Here is a 27364-nt window from a genome sequence, read left to right as displayed (position 1 = left end):
TTTTAGTTTTAGTTATAAACCTTTCAAAATGGAGAAACAAAAAAACTAAATGTTTGCACGGAACTTAATTATGGATTCTGCAATATTCTGTTAAAATGCAATGAAACGGGGTCATTTATCAGGTTATTGATAATGGGCGATGCAAAATAAATAGAATTTTAAATTAACAAAGGAAAATGATCTTTGTCGAGGCTTGGTAACAGGGGACTGCATAGCCCACATTGATAGAATATAAGGTGATGCTGTGTGTATGGTGGGATTTGGAGGGAATTGTACACTATAAAATTCTGTAATTCGGTCAAACGGTTGATTCAGTACTCCGTCAACAATTGACCAGATTACAAGAGGACTGCGCACGATTTTTAGTGAAGGAACATTTCATTCAAAAATAAAGTGAAATTCGGAAAAATCTTCTCAGATCAATTCATATTTGCACTGCACTGGGCCCACGATATAAATACCCCTAGATATTGATTGTGTGTGACTCCTTTGACGCATTGCTTTGCATAAATCAAATATAAGTTCTCTTCACAATTTTTTCATGTATTCTACGTCCTATTAACTATTACATTTCATCCTATCTGTTATAGGACGAACTAGCAAACCTAAAAATTCCCTTGCAAATCACTTGAATCGGATAATGAAAGAAAAAAACTTTATTTTTTTGATGTGGCACCAGTAATCTATCAAACAACACTTTCTATAAGTAACTTGAACCAATTTGATGGAAGAATATAATATTTGGTTTTGTCAATCAGGCTAATACACAGGCTCCAAGGAAAGTTGTGAAGTAATAGATCTTTTTGATGAAACAACAATTAAAGTTTCTAATAAATAATCTTCTCAAGCCTTAGGACATAGATACTTATGTCCTTGCTATGACTGCTATATCATCCATTGAAAATTAGACTAATGGTTAACCCTGCTGTAGTAATTATAACTAGTATGCATATTAAAGTCTAAAAGCACCGCCTAAGCATGTTTTAATCATATACAGCATGCAATTTGGCAATTTTTGAAACTAGTGTAGATATAAGCGCTTCCTGTAGTAAATAAAGCATTTAGAGAAATAAATATAAGTATATGTGGACGATTTTAGAACTATTTATAAAAGACCATTTACATTGAAATATACAAATATAAGTGTTTATTTAAAATAAATCATATGAGTATGAATAAAATCAAATTAAATATATAGTTAAACGTTCTCTTTAAATGATTTGAATAAAAAAATTCAAAACAAAATAATCTATAAATTAACTGATATTTGAGAATATTCTAACTTAATGAGTACCTATGCGTATTTATCTACACAGAGAAAAAGTGTTATTTGGAATAAATTCAACAGTTTAAATACTAAAATATCCATTTCTTATTGAAGCACATAGCTTCTCAGCATTTGCCAGTTTGGTTTTCGAAATGTTGCTTTTCACGCAGCCTCATAAAAATAAGTTCACAAAACCACAGTCATCTTACACGACCATCTCCCAGTAATTTCTGGAAGATTGTAAGTATGTGAGGATGTGCTTTAAGAATTCATGATACTGATTATTGGCCAATTTCTACATCATCAGATATCTACCTAAAAAAGATTTTAGGATTTTCTTGAATAGTAAGTAGAAGATTATTCTATTCTAATGTCTTTCACAGCACAAATACTCAAGGATCTAGGAATAACCCATTAAAAACCATTGTGAAAATGTATAAGCAAATGATTAATAACTGAACTAGAATGTTTCTAAAGAAGATGCTTTCAGAAAATATGAAAAGAGCTGAGAGAAAGTTATTGAAAATTAATCGAAATATATATGAAACAAACAAAAACTCCATTCTGTGAAATAAATTTAAATCATATTTGATATAACTAGGATTCGAACAAGTAGAAAAACTAGGCGGGACAATGCTCAAAGTATGTATGGACATCAATAAAAAAAGTGAACAGAGAAAAGAACCGAAATAGCTGAAGTATTTTTTGCAGATGTAGTATTAATAATAGCGAATGAAAAGCAACTACAAAGAATATAAATAAGAAAAGATGTAATGGAAGAAGATGGCATTAAAATTAATACAAATAGAACTATAATGCAGCCAAATAGACAATTTACAAAAAGAACGAGTGAAGGAATACATATATTTCAGAATATTGTTAAAGAAACATAAGAGCAAGATGCAAAGAATAATTGAGTTTTCCTATGCCAATAAAAAACACTCGTAGACCTAGCAGAAATAAATTACCTCAAAAAAATTTTGGACAGAATAAGACAAAATCAGAAATACAAATATAAGAAGAATTGGGATTACAACCAATATTGGACTGGTACAACAAGCGCTAAGCTGGTGGGAACCTATTCAAAAAATAGACGGCAAAGATAAGCGAGTAAAGGAACATATGAAGCAAAACAAAATTCTTTCGTGTTGTCTGTCAAGAGGTTTCTAGCCAAGTTCAGTATCCGAATATGGCGACTACGCCATATGCACCCCTCCCATCGCATTTAAAAATACATAATACAGGTACACTTACTGGTGTCCATCATACCAGTATTAAATCATATCTCTTATTTGCTGAACCTTGGGTCGAGCGATTCCTATCTGTTTGATGAGGTGAAATTTATATCGGAAGGAATGAGATTTGAGTAGGTCTAACATGTCAAAAAGAAAGCGGCACAAGTCTTGAAAATTCTAACATTTCATTTCTTGTTGAGATTTGTATTGAAGTTTAGATGCCTAGGCATTATACGAAAGGAATCGAGGTTTATGTTCAAAGTTGCTCTTTTGATTATTTTGTATTATAATTCTTTATCCTATAAATAGAAATGGACCCTCATAATTACTCTCGTGGTGCCAAGATAAATTTTCTTTCCATACGCTAGTGCCCATTATTTCAGCACTATTACATGTACCTCAGTATAATTATATTTAACCGACCGTTTTCTTTGCAAAGTTCACGCAAATAAAGGTTAGACAAGTATGCTATATAATAAAGAAACTTTCATTAAATTAGATAATTATACAATAAAATATCAAAGCTGCCAATAAATTAAAACAAATTATAAAATAAATATGATTACTAATTAATAAATTAATTAGTTCTAAAAGTGCCACAACCTACATACTTTTATTTATCTCTCTTTTGCGATTTTGCAAAGCATTAGTGTTCTAAATTAATAATGACATGTGACTGAGAAGTATGTTTTAGTCGATTTATTTGGCTGACCTGCCGGTCATCTGAATCCGATGTAGCCTCAATTTTTGGCCTTTTATTTGAAGGTCCCTCAATTTCACCTCCCATTCTTGGGCTAGCTCTTGCTAATATCTCTGCTTCACGCTCATGTCCCATATTCACATTTTTATTGATGTAAACACTTGACAACCTACAGGAGCAAAACAAATAAAATAACAAAATCATGTGAACTGTAGACTGTAGACTCTTGGAATAAAAATTTAACCCAACTTACCTAAATCCTAAGAATTCCTAAAGTTGGTACAAGGCGTAAAGTTTTTCGAAAAAATAATAATTTTGCTCACAAATTCTTAAATATCATCATCATTAATTTGTATATATTGATGTTAGAGTTGCATTTTTACATGACAAGATATATCCTTCTTCTCTAAAGAAAATGAGCTTTGGATGAGAATTGGAACGCAGAAGAAGCAACTAAATATGATACTGAAGATGATTCCAGCCTAATCTTACAAATTATCAACAAATTTTGTTGGCGAGATGGTTGTTTGAAACAAAAATTACTTATAATCAAAATCAAAACCATCTCAGAATACGACTTGCTATGAAAATCGTTCTCAAGTTAAATCATCTTATTTTCATCCTATACCTAAACTTAAGTCATTTCAAACTTTCATGTATACAATTTATACCAAATTAAATTACTAATTTAATTGTAGAAATTATTTCCATACCATTTTTCCATTAAGTACTATCTTAATGTCAGTACAAAGCGTAATATAAAATATTCGTTGTGGGGTGCGATACAACTCGGGACGAGGATATTTCAGATAAAAAAAAAGTAGTCCGAGTACTTAATACAACTCATGACGGATTTATTAAGAGTATTACCTGGAATTTAGTATATCCAATTTGTTAAGTTGTAAAATTCAAAATTAAAACCTAGAATTTTTGAATCCTTTAAATTGCATTTTAACAGGTACTAAACCATATACAATAGAAAAATAAATTTTTAAAATTTGCGGAAGCCATTATTTGTAAAATTCCATATAATATAATAATGCAGACCTGCAATTAGTTAAAATTATACCCACAATATTGTCACCACTCTAAAGTTAGGTTAGGTTGCATAATCTTCCATCACCAGTTGTCTAATCTTCATGACATCCACAATCACGAGTTAGCACTTTGTAAAAGTTAAAATTTTATGGCGGATATTCAAATCATGAGTTGACACACGCCCTCGTTGTGTTTAAAGAATAATGAAGATTAGTTGCTCAATAAATTCAAACCGATTGAAAAATTAAAAATGTATCTTCAATATTGTACGGACCGTAGATTAAAATAAATGCACGGACACAAGCTAATGATGTGTGTTGAATATTCACACTAGATTAGGAAATTTTAATGTATACGTATTGTTACAAACAAGCCCGCAAAATGGGTCCTTAAGCCGGCCCTGTCCCACTACAATGCAAGTTTAAAGTTCGGCGAATTCGCACGGCGCCTTTCATTTGTTTTTTTTTAAGGCGGACGCGCCTTTGATGAACCTTTTTATTATAGAAGGCGGTATATCACAGAATGTAAAAAAATTAAGAATGTAACAGTGTTTATTGATTCATCCCACGAATAGAAAGAGTGTGAATAAATACGAAAAACGTTACCATATCATACAAATATTTCTGAATCTGAATTAAAATACTTACTGAGTTTTTGAATAATAGCAGCCAGAATCTTTCACAACCTGTCTAGCAAGAGGGAAAAGCTCATCTCTACGTGTAAGTAGAGCAGGAATAAACCTACATATCTGGGCAGCAGCTTCGTTAACCGATACTTCATGTAACGTCAAAGGCTTCTCAGGTTTTCTTTTACAATCAAACCTTCCATATATTGCAGCGTACCTTCTTATTTCATCCATTCGTCTAGGGTCAGTTTCTGGCATTGATATAACGAATTCTAACTCTTTACATACTTTCTTTTTGGTGTTATGCGGCTTTGGTTCAAACTGAGGCAACTGTTTACTTAAACGTTCCGCAGCTTGTGCAAGTTTTGCTATTTGGCTTTCCATTAAACTTGGAGATAGCTGCACGGACATATTCGCTCCTGGACTCGAACTTGAAGATGGAGGACACGCTGGATCCAATGGAGAATAAGGCCTGGGAAGAAATGTTACTTCTTTGTTTAAAAAACAATGAAACACTTTCTGACATTAATAAGTAATAAAAATGGCTTATGAATAATAATTAAATAATCCACAGACAGCTTTTGAATAATGAAAAATTCTATTTTTAACTTATCGATTTCAATAACTTTATTTAATTTAAAAAATTTATACCCTCGTGATTTTGGTCAATGAAATTAATAACATTTCATAAATCTCATTCGTGTGACGTGTTTCCTATAATTCTTTTGCTTTTAAAAGTTTTGGTAAGAGACAAAAGAGTTTTTTGAAATTTTTTGAACCAACCATGATTATAAAAAAGTATGTAGCTGAATCAAAACCGTAAAAGTTTTTATCACATATTTGAAATTTATATGAAAATAGACCAAAAGAAATAGTAACAAACTAATTTAATTTTGATTCATTGATTAACCTCAAAATAAATAGAATACAGACAGGAAGTTATCAAATAGAATGAGCTTATTCAGTACAAATTATGTAACAATATCTTTCCTGTACAACAAATACAAGATCTTTGATAACTTCGAATAAGTCAAAGATTAGTGACAAATGCTTTCCAGATATAGTAAACTTTTTGGTAATGATATCCCAACTTGGTTAAATACGTGTCAAAAATTGAAAAAAACATATTAAAGGATCTAGTAATAAGTTAAACTAATTTTATTTAAATAAAATAGGAAAAATTAATCCACGACATAGTCGCCATTGTTTTGAATTACATGCTTAAGTAGTATTTTAATCCCTATATTCGGCCAAGACGTTTTTGTGGAACTCTATTTCGAAGGAAAAAAATAGCTACTAATAAAACAATTGATAGACGATTAGGGCAATCTCTGGAGAATATGCAGATTGGGAGAACTTCCCGTCCCAACTGGCAAATTTTTTTCTCTCAAAGCTCTAATTCTTCTCATTTTTCATTTTCGGTGACAATTTGCAGTAAAAACGGCCATCGGTTTTGAGAGAAACGAGCCACCTTCAGGTTGTTACCTTTTGATTAGGTTGCCATTGGCTAATTCATGTGGAACTCCCTTTCCAAACTTCTAAAACCTCTTGATTTTTTCCAACCATTTGAAAATGAACTACTAGAAGTTATTAGCTCAATTTAAAAAGATATTTAGACCTGGATTTCTAATATTAGACAACTAATAAATTAAATGCAATCTTAGTTACTAAATCTGCAGCCACTACTCTTATAAGTATTAAATAATTCAAGTAAAAGCTGATATTTGTTCAGAATATGCATATGTGTCAGCAAAGTGTGAATCATAATCAAAGTGGATTCAAATCAAAGATTTACTATCGTGAAGAAATTTTTCTAACTAAAAAAAGTTGAAAATGGTATAGATCATTCATTCATCGGAATTACTAGGTTTACCATTGATTTTATTAATTCAATTTCTGTAAAGATTAGTTTTTCATCCTTCGGTAGCAAATTTAAGTTAGAGAAGAGGAATTAAAGAAAGGATACCCAATTAATGGTGATTGAGACTATTGTCACATAGACATGAATGGTATAAGAAAAACAATGCTCCAATTTTATAATGAGACAAAAAGAACTTTAGTAATGTACCGTCCTCCCAGTTCAGTTCCAGCAATGCCAAACTGAAATTCTTGAACGCTGCTAATATTTAATTTATGTATAATATTTAGTAGACTATTTGTATAATTTGGATTTATTGTCAAAAAATTCTTTCTTTTATATGCACTAAACTGAATAGATTATGATTTTTACCCTGGCAGCAGAAAATGGGTAACATCCAATTTCTTCTATAGTGAATGTCTCACATAAAATTTAAATTAACAATGAAATCTTCAATGGGACAGTTTATTATATATTCAGAAAACAAATATAGAGAGTGAATTAAAAAACGATTAGGATTAGGATCTGAGAAAATTATTTACCTTTTGTTGCTAAGTGTCAAGCCAGGGCTAGATACGGGAGGTAAGGCACATAGATCACCACCAGGAGAAGGAGAATACATTGTCCTACTATTATCACCGCTATCAGAGTAAAACACATGATTACTAGTCACTCTAGGACTTGACAATTCTAATTCAAAGTCTTCACCCGGCACTAAAGGTATTTTAAACTTTGATGGGTTAGTTACCCATTCCTGTAAACTCTTCTGCAGCCTCCTGACATGTAGTGGCTTGGACGCCATACCTACTAATGACATTATTTCCAAAAATTCTTCTTCTCCTGCATCACACAGCTGTTGCACATCGTCACCACCCATTTCTAGGAGGGTATCGTAATAGAGAAGTAGAGACGCATTTTGCATCACTCTAAATAACTGGAGCTCAGCTTGATTGTTTGGATATGATGTAGGAAATACTGAAACAAACAAATATTGGTAGAAGATTCCAGTAGGTACATATTTCTTCCTGAATATTGTTGCATTATATAAAAGTTTTATAATAGAGTGGATGATTGAAACTGGCAAATTATTGAATGCCTAATTTATATACCCATCAAAAATAAGAAAAAAACTATTCTGAAAAGTAAGTAAGAACTCATACAAAGAGGGTAGGAAGTTTCCGACCCTCACCTAAAGATGTCAGCACTAATCAATATAAGTTCAGAAATATATTTACGCATGCGTTGAGTGAATTGCACTAAACTTTTAGCCATTTGGAGCTTAGTTTCTATTTGATAATTGTGAATATTTGTCTAAAAATTGGTAAAATTAAGTATGTTATTGAATATTTGCTGAAAGGCAATACAACTACACAAAAGAAGGATTCAAACACTAGGTATGAAGACTTTGCATCAGTATTCACGACCATAAAATTTTGGACATCTGAATCAAACGCGAACGTATTAAGTTGATATTTGCCATATTATACTGACTAAAGAATTACGCATGCTTTAGCTATTCGCACGTTGGGCACCGCGTTTCCTCATTCAATTCGCCTTATTAACGCGACTTAACAAAATGAGTCGGATTTTTCACTTAAGATGAAACCTACACTACACTCCTGAAACGTGAAAAACAGTCAGACTAAAAATTTTATATATATATATATATATATATATATATATATAGCGTTTTCTTAATGGGAATGTAGCAAAAGTAATCACCAAAGATTACTAACTCTAATACATTCCGAACTTTCGAATACTTATGTATTCATCGTCTAGGACTGAAATTATTGTAAAGTACATGATAAAGTACTATACAAAAATATGTATTATAGTTAATACTCTTTGTTATTTCTTGGACCTTTCGATATGTCGAGCGTCAAATATTTATCTGTTTTAAAAAAAATTATGAAAATATGTATTATATAGTATTTTCATAACAAAATTAAATCCAGTTCTCTATTGGTGGAGAAACCCATAAACCATTATAATACTTCATAGATATATGATAATTATATGCCAAATATGCATTATAATGTTCAAGTTCACAAACGAATTATTTCAAAACATTTTTTATATTTCTAATTTAATCCTGACCTGCACTTTTATCGATTTCTCAATTGTCGTTGCACCCAGTGTCTGCATTTCTGTTTTGGTAGTTTTTTTCAGACTTGCGCATCTTCAAAGAAATTTTTCAGCCTTATTAAAAAATATTATGTGGAAAGGAATGCCGATAATCTAACATAAATAAAATATATTCAAAATTTGGTTATTTTCCTAAATTTTATTTGCAGTATCTATTGTTCGATTTGATGTGAACAAAATATTTATATTCTTTTCAGGGATTTGTTAAGGTGTGGCACAAAGACTTTTATAAAATAAAAATTGAAACTTTTCATACGTAGTTAACAGCATTGAATAAAAAGAGCCAATTCATAATACATTGAAATACAAACCACTGTCTTAGTGAAGACGTAGCCATTAGTTATTTTGTAAAATTACATATAGAGAACTGCATTTAGGCAAACATTATATGGACCTGTAAAAATTTTTCTGGAAGATACAACCAATAAAAAGCGTGTTGGGTCTTTCTATCACACCATTTTTGGTGTATATATATAAAAATTAAATATCTGGTATTGTACGAGGTACGCCTAATACATTGAAATAGAATTCCTACAATTGTTGATGCCTGCATTATTTCGAAGGATAAAACACTTTCTAGGCTAATTCCCTACCATCGACAACTACAAGTCGACATACCCAACTGATGATTAGGAAGTTAGGAAGGCAGCAAAATGCCTCGTCTTCAATTACATGGACCAAATAGCAAGGCTGGCTGGTGATAAGTTCAATTCGATTTAAAAATTCCGAACTTAAGGGTGTTCAACAGCTCTGATGAGATGAAAGAACATACAAACCGGTCAATGAATTTAACCACTCTCCTTGCAATTAGGAGCCATTCATCCGAAGAGATGTAATTCAATACTCGACGCGGCAGACCATGTTTCGATATTTGAAACAACAGAGGTAATTCTAGGAAATATATTTTTATGTTGAATCTATTTCAATAAATAATGTATTATTTAGTAGAAAATATTTTCAAATTTTTGACCACCTGTTTTTTATCTGTTTTAACACTTTCAAATTTTAATTTACGAAAAATATGCAACTATCAATTCGAATTATCTATAGTTTCATTGAAATTTTCAAAATAGAATTATGAAGTTTACTCATATTGCTTAGGTCTTTATTATCAATTTCCCAATTTTATGTATATGAACCATTTCTAAAAATTCTATTTAACTTATATTTGACTCTGTTCGAACGAACTAAATTTTTATTTTTTTATAGCTGTTAAGAAAGTTGATATGGTAAGTCAAGGTGTTTTACATTTTTAAACGTATGATCTGTTTTTTTATTAGGCTCTTTTTTAAGAGTCAAGTATTGAAGTGTTTCATCCCTTTATACAGCTTGGGTACGTTACGCAAAGACTACATAATGAAATGAATTAGTTAAATCAAATTCACAATCATCACATACACCGGATGAGTTTCTCTTTTAACTATAATCGATTTCGTTCCACAAATGATAAATTAAAGCAAAATTATACGCTTCTATGATAATAAGTACGTAAAATTTTAAAAAACTTACAAATATGAGAATAGCTCTCAAAAAAATAGGAACATCCCATATTAAAAATATTTTATTGCCTGCAATATTCAAAACTCTCCCTGAAACTTGAAAACAAAACAAAACTTTTAATACCTCCATAAAAACTAAAATATGTCCTAAACGGAACTATCAGATCATAATGACCAGGTGAATAAATCCATTCTCATTATAAAAGGGCAAACGTAAATTTAAATAATAAGTCGCTTCAGAAAGGATCGAGCCCTTTTATTATTTGGTAGGAACACGCCATTACGAGATACCTGAGTACTTTTTTTTATTAATATTCGCATACATTACCTTCCACTTCCTTGCATATCTAAAATTTGAGTTTTTTTCTTCCTAAAAAAGTTTCAAAGATCGCCCAGTGTGAGAAAAGGGGTAAAGTCTTGGAAGGTCCGAAAAAAAAACAAAAGATGATGTACCTGGTTTTTTTCGTGGGTGCTTTTATTCAAATAGGCATGTTGACACACCGTGTTCTCGCATATTAAATGGATAGATAACAACGAGGGTTTTTGTACAGTTCACACGCAAATGAACTGATGGCCCAAACGAAGAGGATTATATTCATTTTTTGTCTAACGTTAAGATTTACAAAAAAACTATTAATCCGAAGGGTCGCTTGATTAAATAAAATTCATGCAGGACGGTCTCTTATTGTAAATAGATATAAAAGTATAATTGAAGGTTATTGAGAAGGTTAATTATTTTGTAAACTTGGATCATTATAACATGAAAAGAACAATGTAACCTTACGAACTTAGATCTACTAATATCGAAACTATTATTTATAACAGAAGTTGCCCACCTTTTTAGAATCACGACCCGTTTTCTATTTTTTCGCAATCTCATGTTGCCAATAAGTATAAATTTCTTAATTGGTCATTCATAGTTTACATGAAAATTTTTTAGACTCCCTAATTATGCTTAATTATTTGTATAACTTTTTGCACTAATAGAGCTTGTTTCAATTAAAAAAAAAATATAACTAACTTGAAGTCATGCACATATCTAATTGTAAAAAATATTTCACGGTATCAAGTAAAATATTTTTTATACACATATATTAATACATTTCACATAACATATTATATATGTTATTAGAAAACGATGTTTATTCTTGTAATATGATTTCTCACAAATTGTGGAAAATTTCACTGAAGCAATTTCATGTTAATTAATGCGAGTAATTAAATAATGTATGAATTTAACTTTATTTATCACTATTTATTAATAAATAAACAAAATTGTACTGAATGTACCGTAGCCTCTTTATTTGATTGTATCACCAGGATTTACAAGGAAAACTTCACAATGATAAGGTGTATTGGCCTATCGAATAATTATATCACAAGATCAAAATATTTTTAGGTCAATATATAAAAAAAAACCGAGAAAGTGGAGCACAACCAAGAACTAGCCCCAATATGAAACATATCTTTCAGTTTGACAGAATTTTTCCTTTATTTGTATTTTTGCAAATTAATTTCTTGCTTCAAAATGAAGAGTCACTTTTACAGACTCAAATTTGGGGAAAGGATTTCTAATCTTCCATCCTTCCGTCCTACCCTGTATCTCTAATGTTACTAATTATCCAACCAGACAACTTCCGCGTTACAGACTCTTAATACACCGAATATTTACTTTTTAAAGTGGCGAATAGACTAAGTTGCTAATTCTCAAATATTCGATATAATAAATATTTCTAAGCAAACGTTTGAACATTATAAGTCCCTTTTCCGAATACACATTGATTGAAGCTATGAATGATCAGTTTAAATTATATATATATATATATATATATATATATATATATATATATATATATATATATATAATAATTTTATTATTGTTATATACCTACCTAGTAGGTAAATGTAAATAATACCTGTGAAGGCAATTATCGATTATGTAAAAATGATAATATGATATTATTACTATTCTGGTTGACTGATTATCAAAACCAAATCGTATGTTCCCTTGGTATAGATACAATATATGAGATAATTAGAAATAAAATAATCAATTGATTATTTAAGTAGTAAATAAATACATCATTTGTCTATATTTCCTCTAGTATAAGATCGTAACCAGTTTAAATCCTCGCAACCTTCTCACTTTTTAAAAATGAATCTGCATATTATATAACATTATCTTATATTAGTTCTAGAAATATTATTTGTACTGACTAAAAAATAGTTTTCCACGTCAAACAACGAACAGTATAAAGTATATTCCTTTGTAAATATCCAGTATTTAAAAAACAGAGAGCTGCAAAAATCTCATCATTTGTACTCCACTTAATATAGATAGAAATTAAACTGAAAGTTTATAGTAATGAAAAAGGAAATTAGCATGTCGATAAAATTTCAATAAAAAATTGCATGGAAATATATTCCCACACATATGCATTTTTTAGTTATTACGAAAAAACCGGAAATGCAAAATAGTTTTTAATTATCTATGTCAAAAAATATTCTCACGTAGTTTTTATGACGTGAAAAAATTACAACCACTACATCATGAAGAGAAAAAAACAAGAATCCCACACCTGATGAGTATGTACCTCCATCTCATTCTTTAAAGAATATCCACTCTTGACGAGGTAGCTTTTTATATCTAGTGCCTAAAAAACGCCTTTCTCTGAAGGTTAACAATTTACCTGTAGTCGGTACACTAAACAGCAACCCTATACGTCGTGACCCACCCCCTTACATTTAACACCCAATCCTAGATCGAGTAGTACCTACCAAATTTGGTACAATGCAAAACACGCCTTGTAACGGAAGTATACAACTAGTCGCCATACTTTCCTACCCCTAGCTTTTTTAGGCCATTTTACAGTAAACAACTGGGGGTAGAATCTATAGGGTGACGGTTACCACCCGTTTACTATATATATATTTTTCGAAACAAAAGGGGGTGAGAGTTTTTTGCCAATGATTATAAAGAATAAACGTATTTGAGGGGAATACTTTGTGTGCTTGTTGTTAGAGGGTAGAATTGATTGCCGTTGAACATATCGTACAACTTAGATGCTATTTTACTACTCTATTGATTGTATTATTTATCATAAGAGATTGTATATTGATTATAAATGAAGACATAATCTGTTCACTAAATTAAAAACAATACCTAATTATGTAAATACTAGAACGGAACTCGTTTAATTTTACTACATTTTAAAATGACCAATTTAGTACATAGGTAATTTTATGAAAATACAAACAAATATTTAAATTTTTATGTTTACCATAAACCTTATCTAAAATAAGCTAAAGCTATCTAATCTGCTTCATAGTTTAATATTTATATAAATATATTTTGTTAAAAATTTGTCCTGCAGCAAGCAGCATATCTTTGATTTATATTTACTCTGTTGCTAAACTGGAAAATTGTTGTTGTCATCTTAATACTATTTAAATAATTTTGCACCACTTCATTTAATCAATAACTTTTTGGTTGACCTATTGCACATTAAAGATGAAGTATTTCAATAATCTTTGTATGTAAGTAAATTGTAATATCTTCGGACGATCCTCTTAATTTAATTTGTCCTATTAGTGAAATGTTTCTTGTATAAATAAAATATCGCAATTTTGTTAATGTAATAATTTTTTATATAAGTATAACAAGTGATTTGCATAATCGCGGTATAACTTGTGTTTGGTATTCTGGAAAAAAAAACTATTTATAGTCAGAATGCACATAAATATATAACTCTCTAGAGAAACTCTTATAAATACCAGCAATATGGCTGCAATTCAATTCCAATTTCAGTTGAGGTATCTGTCAAAAAAACTAGAGGTATAAGATCAAGTCGGACACAAAAAATGTCTTGCTTCTCAGTGTAGTAGCGGCTTCTTGTACATTCCGGTGACAAATTTCAACATTTACAGAAATATGAATAGCGAGATTAATCATTGTACTAAAAGTTTCAAGTAGAGCAAAATTATTTTCGTATATTTATGGATTCAGTCAAAAAGTAATTAATTTTTGTTTATATATATATATATATATATATATATATATATATATATATATATATATATATATATATATATATATATATGATGTTTAAAATGCAGTAAAATATAAATATATCAATTTTCTATCATTCTACATCAATGAAGAACATATTAAGAGAGGCTTTGTTGAAAAAATCCACCTTATTATGTTCAATAATATGTTCATGCATATAAGCCGCATATACGAGTAACCTACGAAAAATTAATCATTACCATTCAGATTTCTCATTTTATATCCTCGAATACGAATAGATGATTATGGATATTTTTGTAGAGAAGAGGCAATCAGTTAACTGTTAACTATTTCGTCTCATTTCGAACTTTCGAATATTTTTCCTTGTAGATTACATTGCTAAAAAGTACCTATAGTCAGTGACATAATGACACAGTCATAACAGTATTAGAATGGCTAACAATGTAGTTTCCCATTACAATTTTTTACTAGAAGAGTTTGTTGGCGTAGACGATCTTAATTTTTTCTATGTATTTGGTAACGGTTATTCAATTTTGTTGATACCTATAAGAGATGAAAATCAGTTTGGAAAATATAGGAGCGGCCCAATTTCCGTGGAAATCAATTGACCTTGGACAGCATATAGAGCGATTAGATAAGTACAAATATAAATTGCTATGATTCTAAACATGAATATAGAAATGAAAATGGAAAAGAAAAGAAAGGCGTTAATTTATTCATTCATCAAGTTCGTATAACGCCACGATATGTGATAGAAACCTATACATTGTTCGTGTGATCTGTTCTTCCATATTAAATAAAAAGACGAAAGTTTGTGAGTGCAAGATTCATCATATGCAATTTGATCTGATTGTTTTGTTCTATGTCAAGTGGCCTAAACCTATATACTCTTAATTTCGTTGTGAATGTAATAACTTCTTTATAATAGAAGAAAACGCGTATGTAGAAACGTTCATGTAGATAAGTTGATATAATAGAATGACTTACAATGATAACCGGAACAATAATTCATAATCTTTATGAAATTTTGTATATTTATTAACAACGGTTTAAGACAAAAACGTCATGAAAAAAGTATGTCTGTTTTTCGGGAAGTTACATACCTACCACTTGTAAATATAAAGAGAGTAAACCGGAATATGAATGAGAGTACCTAGTTAATATAGAACATGAACGACAATAGATTCCGGAGTCCAATTACCTTATAAAAAGTTTCCCTTTCAAAGACATATTCAATTTCAGCACTTTAACAAAAAACACCAATACGTAATACTTAGTCACTTGCACCTTTAGTCACAGCTCATATACAATTTTTAAACACTGGGAAAACCTAAGTAAACTTAATATTGATTTCTCGAGTTTTTTAAGAGAAAACTTCGGTATAATCCGAGGTCAAAAACGAATATGATAGACTGAACTCAGGTGAAAGAAAAACAAAAAAAAACAATGTTACGTTTATTTATTAAATTCGATATAGTTAACTGAAAAGAACGAAGAACAAATGATATGAAGCAAGAAAATAAAATATTTCTTCTGTCACAAAAACTTGCTTTCGTCTTTTGAATCGTACGGTATTATCGAGGCCAAGCAAATGGGATAAGTTTTTTAATATCGTAGACAGATCTCTCAGGACTGGGCTCAACACAATTTCACACACATATAGGTAAGCCGGAATTAGGTAAGCTTATTATGATCCATGAAAAAATTATTATTAAGGGCTGAAAATTGTCACATTGTATTTATGTACAATTGAGTTTAAATTGAGTTTCTACATTTCAACCAATACATTCAAAATTATTAAAATAAATTATTCAAATTAATGATTTGCTTAAAAAATTTTAAAATGACAATTCGATAATAGGAATAATTAAAATTAAATTCTAGTGAATAATTCTCAAATATTTTTAGGTAAAATATGTGGCTGACTACCCTTTTTAACACTGCTCAATGTCTTTTAATTTAGTCTTACGGATATACCGTGATCCAATAAGTAACTTCTACTGACATCTCATGTATTTTAAGAAAAAACATTTATTATCACTAATCGAAAAACTATATATTATTTTGATTGAAAGTCTAGAGCTCTATTTATGAATATATGCTATGGAAAGCCATACAAAAAATAAAGGATGAGAGTCATCAAGAAACTAATTCAAAAACAAACAGAGATTCAATAATATTTCCGATATTACTTTCGTTTATTTAACCTGTTACATGTCTCTGTAACCTTAGATTCCGTATTTATAATTTTAATTTATTTGTATTTTGAACATGATTTTAATAATATCTCCTTCATTTTAATTGTGTTTATTGTTTTGATTTAAGTATATTTTTAATCTTGTCACATTAAGTTAGCTGTTGTCTATCTCTCTTAATTATAGTTAAAGTTCGGTCCTGTATCTCTTTATACATCGAACAACTTTTTGTGTGCATTTTTTGTAGAGTGGAATGCCCACTTCAATTTCGGTAGCGCTATGAAATCGATAATTTAGAGTTTTTCTCGGGCTCGAAAAATTTTTAGGGTAAAAACTAGTCGGCAACGAGTTTGTCGGTCTAGAGAAAAAAACCACCAGTAAAAAGTTTCCGAGACAGTTTTTCATTCACCGGTTCAGACAATTTCATAGCGGACTGGAGTTTCACAAAGTACAGTCGAGGACAAAAGTTTTATTGAACTTACAGATTTTATTTCACTATGTACTACTCCTCTTCATTTATTTTACTTTGTTTAAAAAAGAATAATAGCTTGCATGAAATTACGGAATGAAATTTCTTATGCAATTATCTAGGATTATTTGAAAACATTTTTATAATGACGTCAAATATACTCATTTTATGTTTCAGACTTATGTTCATATAATTAATTAAGTACTTGCAAAGCTTATACAGTTTAGCAGGATTAGATATAATTTAAGATTTTCCGTTACATTTTTAACTAGAACAAAAGAATAAACTACAATACTTGTTTGTTTTTATTAAATAAAATACAGCATTCCCTATTAGTAAAACTTAGATTGAAAAAGAATTTTGGTATAAAGTTTATCATTAGGTTTTAACTTAGATTTTGCTCGGTTACTTTTGACTCACATCTGCATTTGATTGGCTGTGGTGCTACAATCACTACACCTGTTGGCAATCATATGAACTAACAACGCCCACTAACCTAGTTATAGCTGTTACAGCCAAAATAGTAGTGGTTGAGGTTATGTCAGGTAAAAGTAATACCAATACCGGTTTTTCTTGTTTATTAATAGTGATTCATCGCAATGCCAAAACGTGCGTGCAAATTCAGTGACAATTATTCTATTAAGAGAGGTCGTTTCGATTATGAAGCAGAGTGTTCTGTGTGTAACTCTTTTATTAGTATTAGTCAAGGTGGGCGTTCGGACATAGTTGATCACATAAAGTCAAAAAAACATATTAACAGATTTAGTGCTCCGAGCAGCAGTAAGACGTTACAAAATTATTTTGTTGTACCACAGTCAAGTGAAAACATCAAAGTTCGAACAGCCGAGCTTACATTAGCCTACCACACGGTAAAACATCACCAAAGTTTCAGATCTAGTGATTGTACTAATAAGCTTAATAGCGTCATGTTTGATGATTTAAGTTAAGTTCGGCAAGAACTAAAGTAACAGTTCCCCAGAATTTAAAGGAAAGTCTTGATAGAATCAAAAAGTCTGTTTTTTACGGAATTTCTACTGATGCCAGCAACAATAAAGCTGCAAAAATATTTCCATTCGTTGTTCAGTTTTTCGATATTACTGAAGGAATTCAGTCCAAACTGTTGAGAGTAAGTTCCCTAACATGATGAAATTTCACCATTTTGTTTAAATACTATGGAAAGGTTGGCTCTTGAAAAAAACAAATGTGTCGCATTTTGTGGAGACAATACAAACACCAATTTCGGTGGTCTAGAAAGAAAAGGCAAAAGTAACTAAATTAAAGGCAGCATTGTAACAAAATATTTAGGGAATATGCTGTTCTGCGCATATTTTACACAATTGTGGGCAGACGCTGCTGATACTATGAGCTGTGATGTTAAAACTATCATTGTCAAAATATTCTCGTACTTTTCTATATTCACCGTTAGAACCGAAAGGCTTAAGGAGTTTTGTGAGTACGTAGGAACTGAATATATGACAATAATGTGTCACTCGAAAACTCGCTGGTAATCTCTATTTCCAGCAGTTGAACGAGTCATCAAACTGATTGAACCCCTAAAAGAATTTTTCCTAAATGAAAAAAAAAGGCCCAAAAACATATTGGTTCAATTTTTTAGCAATCCTATCAGTGAAGCTCATTTTATTCACAGCCAACTTTCCACGTTCCAGCATGGAATAAAGAAAATTGAAGGGAGCACGAAAAGTGTAATAGAGATAGTGGAAGTCCTAAAAATTTCCTTGAAACTGTTACCAGGAGGAAAAGAGGAGAATTTCATCTCTTTTAATGTTAAATCAGTTCTTAAAAAAGCAGAAGTATCACAATCAGTTGAACAAAATTTTATAGAGGAAGTTGACAAGTTTTATGGCACCTGTGTGGAATATTTCCCCAAAATGGGGAAGTTTTGAAAATACAGTTGCTTATTTGAAAGAGAAGAAAATTGAAATTGAAAATTCCATTCTATTTGATCCGTTTGGAATACTAAAAAACTTCACTGAAGAAAACCTTGAAAAGTGGAATGACGAAAAGGAATCCCCATTGCAATGTCATGAGAAATTGGTGAGTTTTTCTAAATATTGTGACAATCCTCACCAATATTCCGAGATTGTGAACATTGCACAAAATCTGTTTGCAATACCAGCTCACAACGCAAACATAGAAAGAATTTTTTCTTTCATGACTATACAATGGACTGATGAAAGAAGCAGGATGGAAGTGGAGTCCCTTGAGTCAATCTTACAAATTCTCTACAACTATAAGATGGACTGTGTAGAGTTCTACAATTATGTTTTGAAAGAAAAGGAAATGATCTATTGGCAGTGATTGTTAAGAAAACCCAACATTTTGTGTTTTTATTTTTATTAAATAATATTCATAATTAGGAGGCGATTCTTGTTATTTTTCCTGGATATATAGGACCGGGACATTATAGGCGGAGTACCGGTTTTTTGTGTCTATCAAATATTGTTTTTTTAAGTGAAAAAATGCAAAATAGTATTCATATCATTTCATCTTACTCTTTGCATTTCAGCAAAAAACTTCTGTATTTGATTTAGGAAATAAGTCCAGCTATGCCACAACGTATAATGCTACGCTTTTTACCCCCTTATACACTATCTCGAGAAAATGATCTTTTTATACTCTTGTCACGATAGATATAATAATTTGAAAGAACAAAAATTTAAAAAAAACTTTTTGTTCTCAGTATAATTCATAATTGCTGCGATACTAACAATGACCATAGTTTTTGTCTTCATAATGATTAGATATGATATTCAGGTAGATTATTCGTTAACCAAAGTATATCCGTTTCCTGTACAAAACATACCTACAATTTTGCATATATATATATATATATATATATATATATATATATATATATATATATATATATATATATATATATGTATGTATTCTAAATTTACAGAGTGACTGAATTTTTGAGATGTTTTATTTTTATATTGATTTAAAAATATATTTAGATGGATATGCCACTTGAAGATAAAGGAAGGATAAAATGGCGCGAAAAAAATCATAAGCATTGTTCTATGACCTCAAATATTGCAATACATAGAGACTTTCGTGAAAATTGGTATACGATTAAAAATAAATGGTCCTGATCAGAGATATTAATGATGCTAACCAAATGTAATTATTAAAACATGAAGAGAATTTGGTTGTGAAGATAAACATTTATATTATACAAACCGTATACAAGTCAATTTCAGATGTTACAACTAAAATATAAAGTAACAAGAAGCAGTCAAGATGAAATACTTGAAAGACATGAGGGGAATTACAAAAACATAGGAAGCTGGGAAAATATAGAAAGTAGAGCATTTTTAAATAGATTGTAAGTAATCTTCCTTAGATTATTTTCAATAACTGCAAAGGATGATTTGGGTGGCTCTGCATTTTCGTATCACCCTTTATTTAATATTTAAATAATTGTGAATTGTAAATAAATACAATATAATATATTCCAAAAATATTCTAATTATTCTTTTCAGCATTCTTCAACAGTCGTTTTATATTAGACACATTATTAAAATCAAAACTGATGCGTATCAACCAACATACGTTGATAATAACGGTTTTAGGAGAATTAAACTCATCATCCAGTTTGTGATCAAAAACGACAAAATGTCTTAATAAGCAATATAAAATGTACAGCGAACATGTTTAACAACAAAAATAAGTGTTTTACAAGCTTTAGCCTGTCGCTAATGATCACAGACAATCAGTATTTTATAACATTAACCACGACGGAGGTTAAATCTGTGTGCCTCCGCTGAGCTTAATTATGTTGTCCTCCTACTTAGCACTCGAAGACTCTACTGTTGATTTTCGAAATATTTTTAGTCTCTGTTTCTCTGCTAACAATTCCCTGTCATTTCTTTCAAAATCTAGATTTATAGCACTACCATATATTTCCTCCTAGCTTCCAACGAATAATGTACCCAAACCGTCTTTTAGCTTCTACAAAATCAATTAAACAAGAGTTCAAGGATTACAACATAAAAGTTTCAGAAAATATCAAAAACAGTAAAGTAAACAAGTTGCATAGTGTAAATTTGGTAATATTTTTAAATAATATTGTATCGAATATGAATGAAATGTTTATTGCTATAGAAAAACAACTAGTCGTAGTCAGAACCGTTATTTTAGAATTGTTCATTGTGCGATCAAAAAATTTACTGGTTGCAACGCGAGAACGAAGAGCAATCAAAGAGAAATATGTATACTTAAACAAATCAGTAAACTTTTAAAAGTGTCATATTCAGTTCATATGAAATAAAAAATAACTATCGTTATTTTTTATAAAATACAGTTTGAGGAATAATGTTGTTTCGCAACGTATTGTTTGAAATATAACCGCAACACACAGGTAGTGATATTTCTTTTATTAGTCGTAGATTATTGAATATTAGGGATATTTATTTGAACTTGCACAATATATCCGCTTAAATCCGTAGCATATGAGAAAATGTTTTATTATTAAGTATATAAGTAAGCTTAAGTACATTTTAAGTAGATGTTCCATGATATTTACATATCTTGCATTTAACGTAAAATTACCTTTACTTCTTATATTGATGTCTATGCTATAAGTTTAGAGTTGAAGATGAGTTCTCAAAATTGTCGATGATGGAGTGACTAACTTCAAAATTACGACTTACGATTCAAAAAATTTGGTGGCGCAAATATAAAATAATTTTCACATATTTGACTGTTTGATTCACTCGATGGCAATATGAATTGTTATACATTGAATATACTGAACATTAAAACAATATTGAAATCATATTTGCCTGTGTTGAAAGAAAGTGGCCGGTTTTTAAGAAACATTAATCAGTGCCTCTGTTGTGGGAATAGAACTCCAAAGAGATCCTCATATTAATTATAATTATAAAGTGGTTTATTCAGAGAATAATATAATGCAATTAGTCTAGTAATAGTAGTAATTCTCAAACTAATCGATGATGCCATATCCAAAAACTCGATTTCTGCAATATAATTAGGAGACGTAGTACTGGAGATTCCTTGGAATAAAGCAATCAGTGAATTTTAGCCAAGACTTGAAATAACTCAATATAAAAACGAATACGTCAGTTGAATAAATTAAATCCGCCTCTGGGTCAAAGTAATTCTAAATATGATTTTTATAGTGTCAAATGTAAAAGGTTTAATATCGAACTTTAAAGTAGGTATGAATTTATACAAAAAATATTCATTTGCGTGGAAATACTAGTGCTCATTTCAATTAAGTATTATGGCTAAAGTTAATTTTTTTTAATCAAAACAGGATATAAGAAACAAAAAACGTCTGTTTTTAGTTAATGTTCCAAGTTTGAAAGTTTTGAGGTATTTAAGTATACCACATTCAAAATTGTGCGGCGAGAATGCGGATTCCCTAACAAACAACGTGGAGCAAAGCAAAGTGAAGAAAAGTATGTGAATATCAATCGGTGTATCCTGCAAAGACATAGGTTAGTTCTAGTACGATCATTAGGTGTAAAGTACGTTCCCAGATATAATTTATAATTATTTCTACAGAAAAGCCTACTGGAACATATGAATGAGAAATGTATACTTTGGAAATTTTATGATTATTAGGTAATCATAATTATATAGACAAAGACAGGAATGATAAAATATGAAAAAGCAAACGATCATATTATTATTATAAAATGTCGATATAAGGAAGAAAAAACTGACATACAATGAAAAATCAGTGGGAATATTACTAGAAAATTTATATTAAGCCATATTAAATTTCTTTCTAGGTACATATAATGATCAAAATTCTGCCAAAGGAAAAGAATTAAATCGAATGTAATTTGTGATAAATCACTAATAAATATGGTAAATACTAACTACGTACAATTCCAACAAATATTTATAGTTAAAAAAATCTAACCTCAATACCAATAAAATCAATTCGACAGGGTACGAAAATTTATAAAAAGTAACTTAATGTTAGTATGTATTTTTAGAAATCTAAACTTGTAACCCCCATATGTATACTTTTTAAAGAATTTTTTTCTATTTGAAAGTGGAAAGTCTAATTCAATGCAAAATTACAAAAGAAATTTTCTCACTTTTTCACTAAGTTAATTTAGGTATTGTAGTAAATCATTTAATATATGATCAACTGAAGTTTGTTTTGAATTATGTTAACAAATACAAATTTTTAGGGTTATGTAAAAAAATAAGGTCAGTTATGTTTGTAAATAAACTAACTTGTGTTGTTGTTGTTCTTGCTCATCACTTTCCTTGGAACATTCGGAGAAAGAGAATTTCTCTGGAGAAGAATCTGTGAAGCAGGCGTTACGCACACTTTTGGTGAGTGCCTAGCACTTAAACTACCACTAGCACAGTTTCCCAACACCACCGGAACATTTGTATTACCCGAACTACTCGAAATAGGCGCGGGAACGTTGCCGTTCTCTTCGCTACTCGATAGTCCATCCATAATTATTTGTTAGATTTTTTTAAAAATTGTACCATAAGGATAACAATAATTATATTTTTCCGTATTCGTTGTTTTCAGTTGCAGTATTAAACTGACGAACCGTTGAAACTTGAACTGCACCAAAAGACGATTTTATTTTGTTTTACTCCCCACTTTTACGCGCTCTCATCCCCTCTACTTGCGGAAGCTCGAGATTCTGACTGAGGGTTTTCGTCCGACCACGGCACCGGACTTTATCCTTTTCATCCTTGTTCCAATATTCTTATATCCTTACGCGATATAATCTCGACGCTCTCGATTTACCTACCATACACCCTACCCACTAGGGCTAACCCCACTCTTTTTCGGCTATAGTAATTGTTTTGAAAAGTACGCAACACCATTTTTTTGTATAATTTCGGTTAAGACTTTAAATTCGTTTGCTCTTTCATTTGCATCTATCAAACTAACGGCGATGTGGGGTAGATGGTTTAAAACGAATTTAGCGCGTCTTCTTTATTATAGATCACATTATTGCTACTATTTTATAAAATAATAATTATTTGAAGCAAATAACTTTTGTTTTCAAGAACGCATATATTGTATAAAGAATGGGAATTCGAATTTCCCACTAACAATGTTGTAGCTGTAAAATGCACTAGGAATATATACAGCACCGTACTACTTGTAGTTTCTGATAATTTTTTCAAACGCTAAGTCTATAATTGTTATGATTTTATATCAACAATTTCATAAAAAGTGTAGTTATTATTGTTACATTATTTAATATTTCTGTTCGATATTTTCTAATAAATTTATTTACTAAAACTTTGAGTGTTTTATTTAGTTATCTAATATGAAGGATGCAATTACCTCAGAGCAAAAATCCGTGATTCCTGACGTTTTTGCCAAAATCTAACATTTTTTTTATTACATTCATTTATTTCAATTTATTCATAATGTACTTCATAACTTCACATTGTATTGAAAATACAAAATTTTAACTCCTCCTACTCTATTTATATTGAAATCCGTCTGTTTACAATTTAACTGAAAGTCCAAGCATTAGGTAATGTCATAAGATGTTTATTGCTCAACCGACCTCTGACCTGTTAAAACCTTCATGCTAAAAAATTATCATCTAGGTATCTTTAGAATTATAAGCAACAAATAGATTTAGTAAGTTCCGAATATCGACGACGGCATTTTTTCAAGAAAGGACATATTGCACAATTGAAGAATTCTACAATGTCATTAATTGAATTATTAGTACGATATTGTATTATGATACATTTAGTATATTTCATCTCGTTATATTTAAAATATTAGTATAGTTAGAACTTTTTACAAGTTATTGTTTTTGATTTTATCAAATATATTAATACAGTACGAAAGCGGAACAAAATCAAAAATATTTTTCCCAGGAAGAAAGAGGAAAAGATATATTTTATATACCTTTGTGCAAGGATCCTTCTTTCTATCCTAAACCCAAATTTAAGTGATTAACAGATTAATGAAAAATTATTTGTTTCATTTGCTAGTGCTACACGAACTCATAACAAAAATCTTTTTTTTATACATTGGAATTGGTGACAAATAATTAGTACTGATATTAAATTCATTTTCGGTTCGTGATGAATACATGCTATAACATTATTAGAAACATGATATTTCAAAATACGCCCTATCTATTTATTGTAAAGATTCCTATCGAATAGGTAATTCGTGTCACTTTCGTAATAAAAAGTAAAATCGGCAACAATGTACTGTCGGTTCGAATTTCAAAGATAAAGAAAACTTCACACTTAGTTGGGATCTTTCCAAAAAAATTTAATTGTTGAAAATAGTGCTGTTTATTTCAGATGACACTAAGCTACGGGTCATTTTTATGAAGAACGAACGTAAAAGTTACTAGATGGCATGCAAAATTGCCTCAAATGGTTTTAACATTATCACTGTTCTACTATCCTATTCTTTATACCAGGGATGGGGAAACTACGGCCCGCTGGCCGTCTCCGGCCCTCAAAGCGTTGAAATTCGGGCCGCGACCGTCAAACAAAAATCAAGTACAGCTTTCTTGTTATCAGAAATTACATTCTCTACATACAATTAGCAGGAATGGCAGTGCGCGTCGCACATAAAACAACATGTGCGAGCGCGGACTGGGATATGAGCGAAAACCGAAAATGAAGCTCGAGTAGGTGCGTCTGCCGTCGAACGCGCTACCCATTTGAAGCAACTATTTTTGAACACCAGCAAATTGGAATTTTATAAGTCTTTATCTAGGACACAATCCCCAAATATAGCTGCCCATGTCCAGAAAATAATGGCTACGTTTGGTACAAGCTATTTGTGCGAACAAACGTTTTCAATAATGAAACTAAGGAAAAATTGCCTTCGTAATAGGCTTTCGGATGACCTCCTTTTTTCATTGTTAGCAAATCAGCATCACAAATGGAGCCGGCTTATGATGAAATCATGCAGAAACAAAAACAGTTCCATATGTCACATGTTCCCACAAAGACCAACGCTCCTCAACCTTTTACTTCGCGGCTAACTTGAGCTCAATTAATTGCAATTGAAAATGTTATTTTTTAATATTGCACAATAAATTAGTGTTTCAGAAAAATCAAAACAATATTTCTATTTTACTAAATAATGTAGTGCTACTTGGCCCGCCATATATTTCGTTAGCAAAAATTGGCACGCGAAGAAAAAAGTTCCCCATCTCTGCTTTATACAATGTCGGTACATAAATAATTTATACATATAGGGTTATGTCTAGAAATAAATTTATATATTTGTTTCTGAATGAGATTTTCTTGTGATTTTTATATACAAACTCAGTCCAAAGAAATACTTCTGCTAAGATACGAGTAAATCTACAACAGAATACACAAAATTAATAATGTTTGAAATTATAAAGATATCTAAATTTTATTGATAACTAGAGAGATATCAATTGAAAATTTATGAATAAATTCCAGTTAATTCTTGAAAATGGCCATGACGCATAGATGGCAATAATTCAAAATTAATATTTAAGTATATGTATCTGACAAGTTCGATGACTGTTCTTAGATCAAATTCATCAACTGATACCACCCACCCGTCCAGATAACTAGTACTCAATGCTGTTTTGGTTATGTAACTCAATAAAGGATATCAATTTGTTTATTATACTATGGTATACTCAAATTTATTAATCTGCCTCAAATTATCTTTTTGCTTTAAACCTAGATTTCAAATTAATCAGAATATTTTTACGAATTCGTCCACCGATATAGACTGTGAAGGCGGTCTTGTTCGACTATGTTACACGGTGGTAATCTTTAGTTAAAAGTAAACAAAACGGTGTATTTAAATAAATTAGTATTAGTGAATAGTTCAGAAATAAGTGTTAGTGAATTGTTTGATGCATTCAATGCTAGTTTATAATTAAATTGATACAGCGTATGTATAAATTTACCCGACCATTTAAAAACTGTTTAAATAAATAAGAGCATTAGATTGGAGTCAGGTGTGGGGTAATATAAATAGAGACGTAAAAATGTCTAAGTGACTAAGTGGCCTGAAATTGACAGAGATAAAAGTGGAATTGGATAATCATTAGTTAAAGTGGCACTGGAAAGTGACGGATTTGATCCAGAAACATTTCTATTCAATGACGAGGCTTCCACCTTAATGTCGTTGCTTTCTGCCATGGAGGAGGGACACATTACGTTAAACAGTTAAACGAATGACTTCAAACAGCTGAAGAGGAATTTGGACTTGTGATAGGGTTACGAACATCTAGAACACTTGTACTAATCTTAGCTGAAGAACTGAAAGCATAAACGTGACAAAACT

General features: G+C 30.4%; 1 protein-coding gene across 1 annotated transcript in view; it reads right to left on the bottom strand.

Annotated features, from left to right (window-relative positions):
- Window positions 1-23654, bottom strand: part of LOC130901791 (NGFI-A-binding protein homolog) — a 33054-nt gene extending 9400 nt beyond the window's left edge. Inside the window, exons 1-4 of the mRNA XM_057813395.1 lie at window positions 23305-23654; window positions 7266-7698; window positions 4888-5337; window positions 3215-3371 (exon numbers count right to left, since the gene is read on the bottom strand). Coding sequence (XP_057669378.1) covers window positions 3215-3371; window positions 4888-5337; window positions 7266-7698; window positions 23305-23536 — 1272 coding nt within the window. The 5' untranslated portion in view covers window positions 23537-23654. The remainder of the gene's footprint in view (window positions 1-3214; window positions 3372-4887; window positions 5338-7265; window positions 7699-23304) is intronic.
- Between the last annotated feature and the right edge of the window lie 3710 nt (window positions 23655-27364).

This window comes from Diorhabda carinulata, chromosome 1 (assembly GCF_026250575.1).
Source record: "Diorhabda carinulata isolate Delta chromosome 1, icDioCari1.1, whole genome shotgun sequence".
In the NCBI taxonomy this organism is placed as follows: Eukaryota; Metazoa; Arthropoda; class Insecta; order Coleoptera; family Chrysomelidae; genus Diorhabda; species Diorhabda carinulata.
This window is presented reverse-complemented; position numbering and strand designations above follow the sequence as displayed.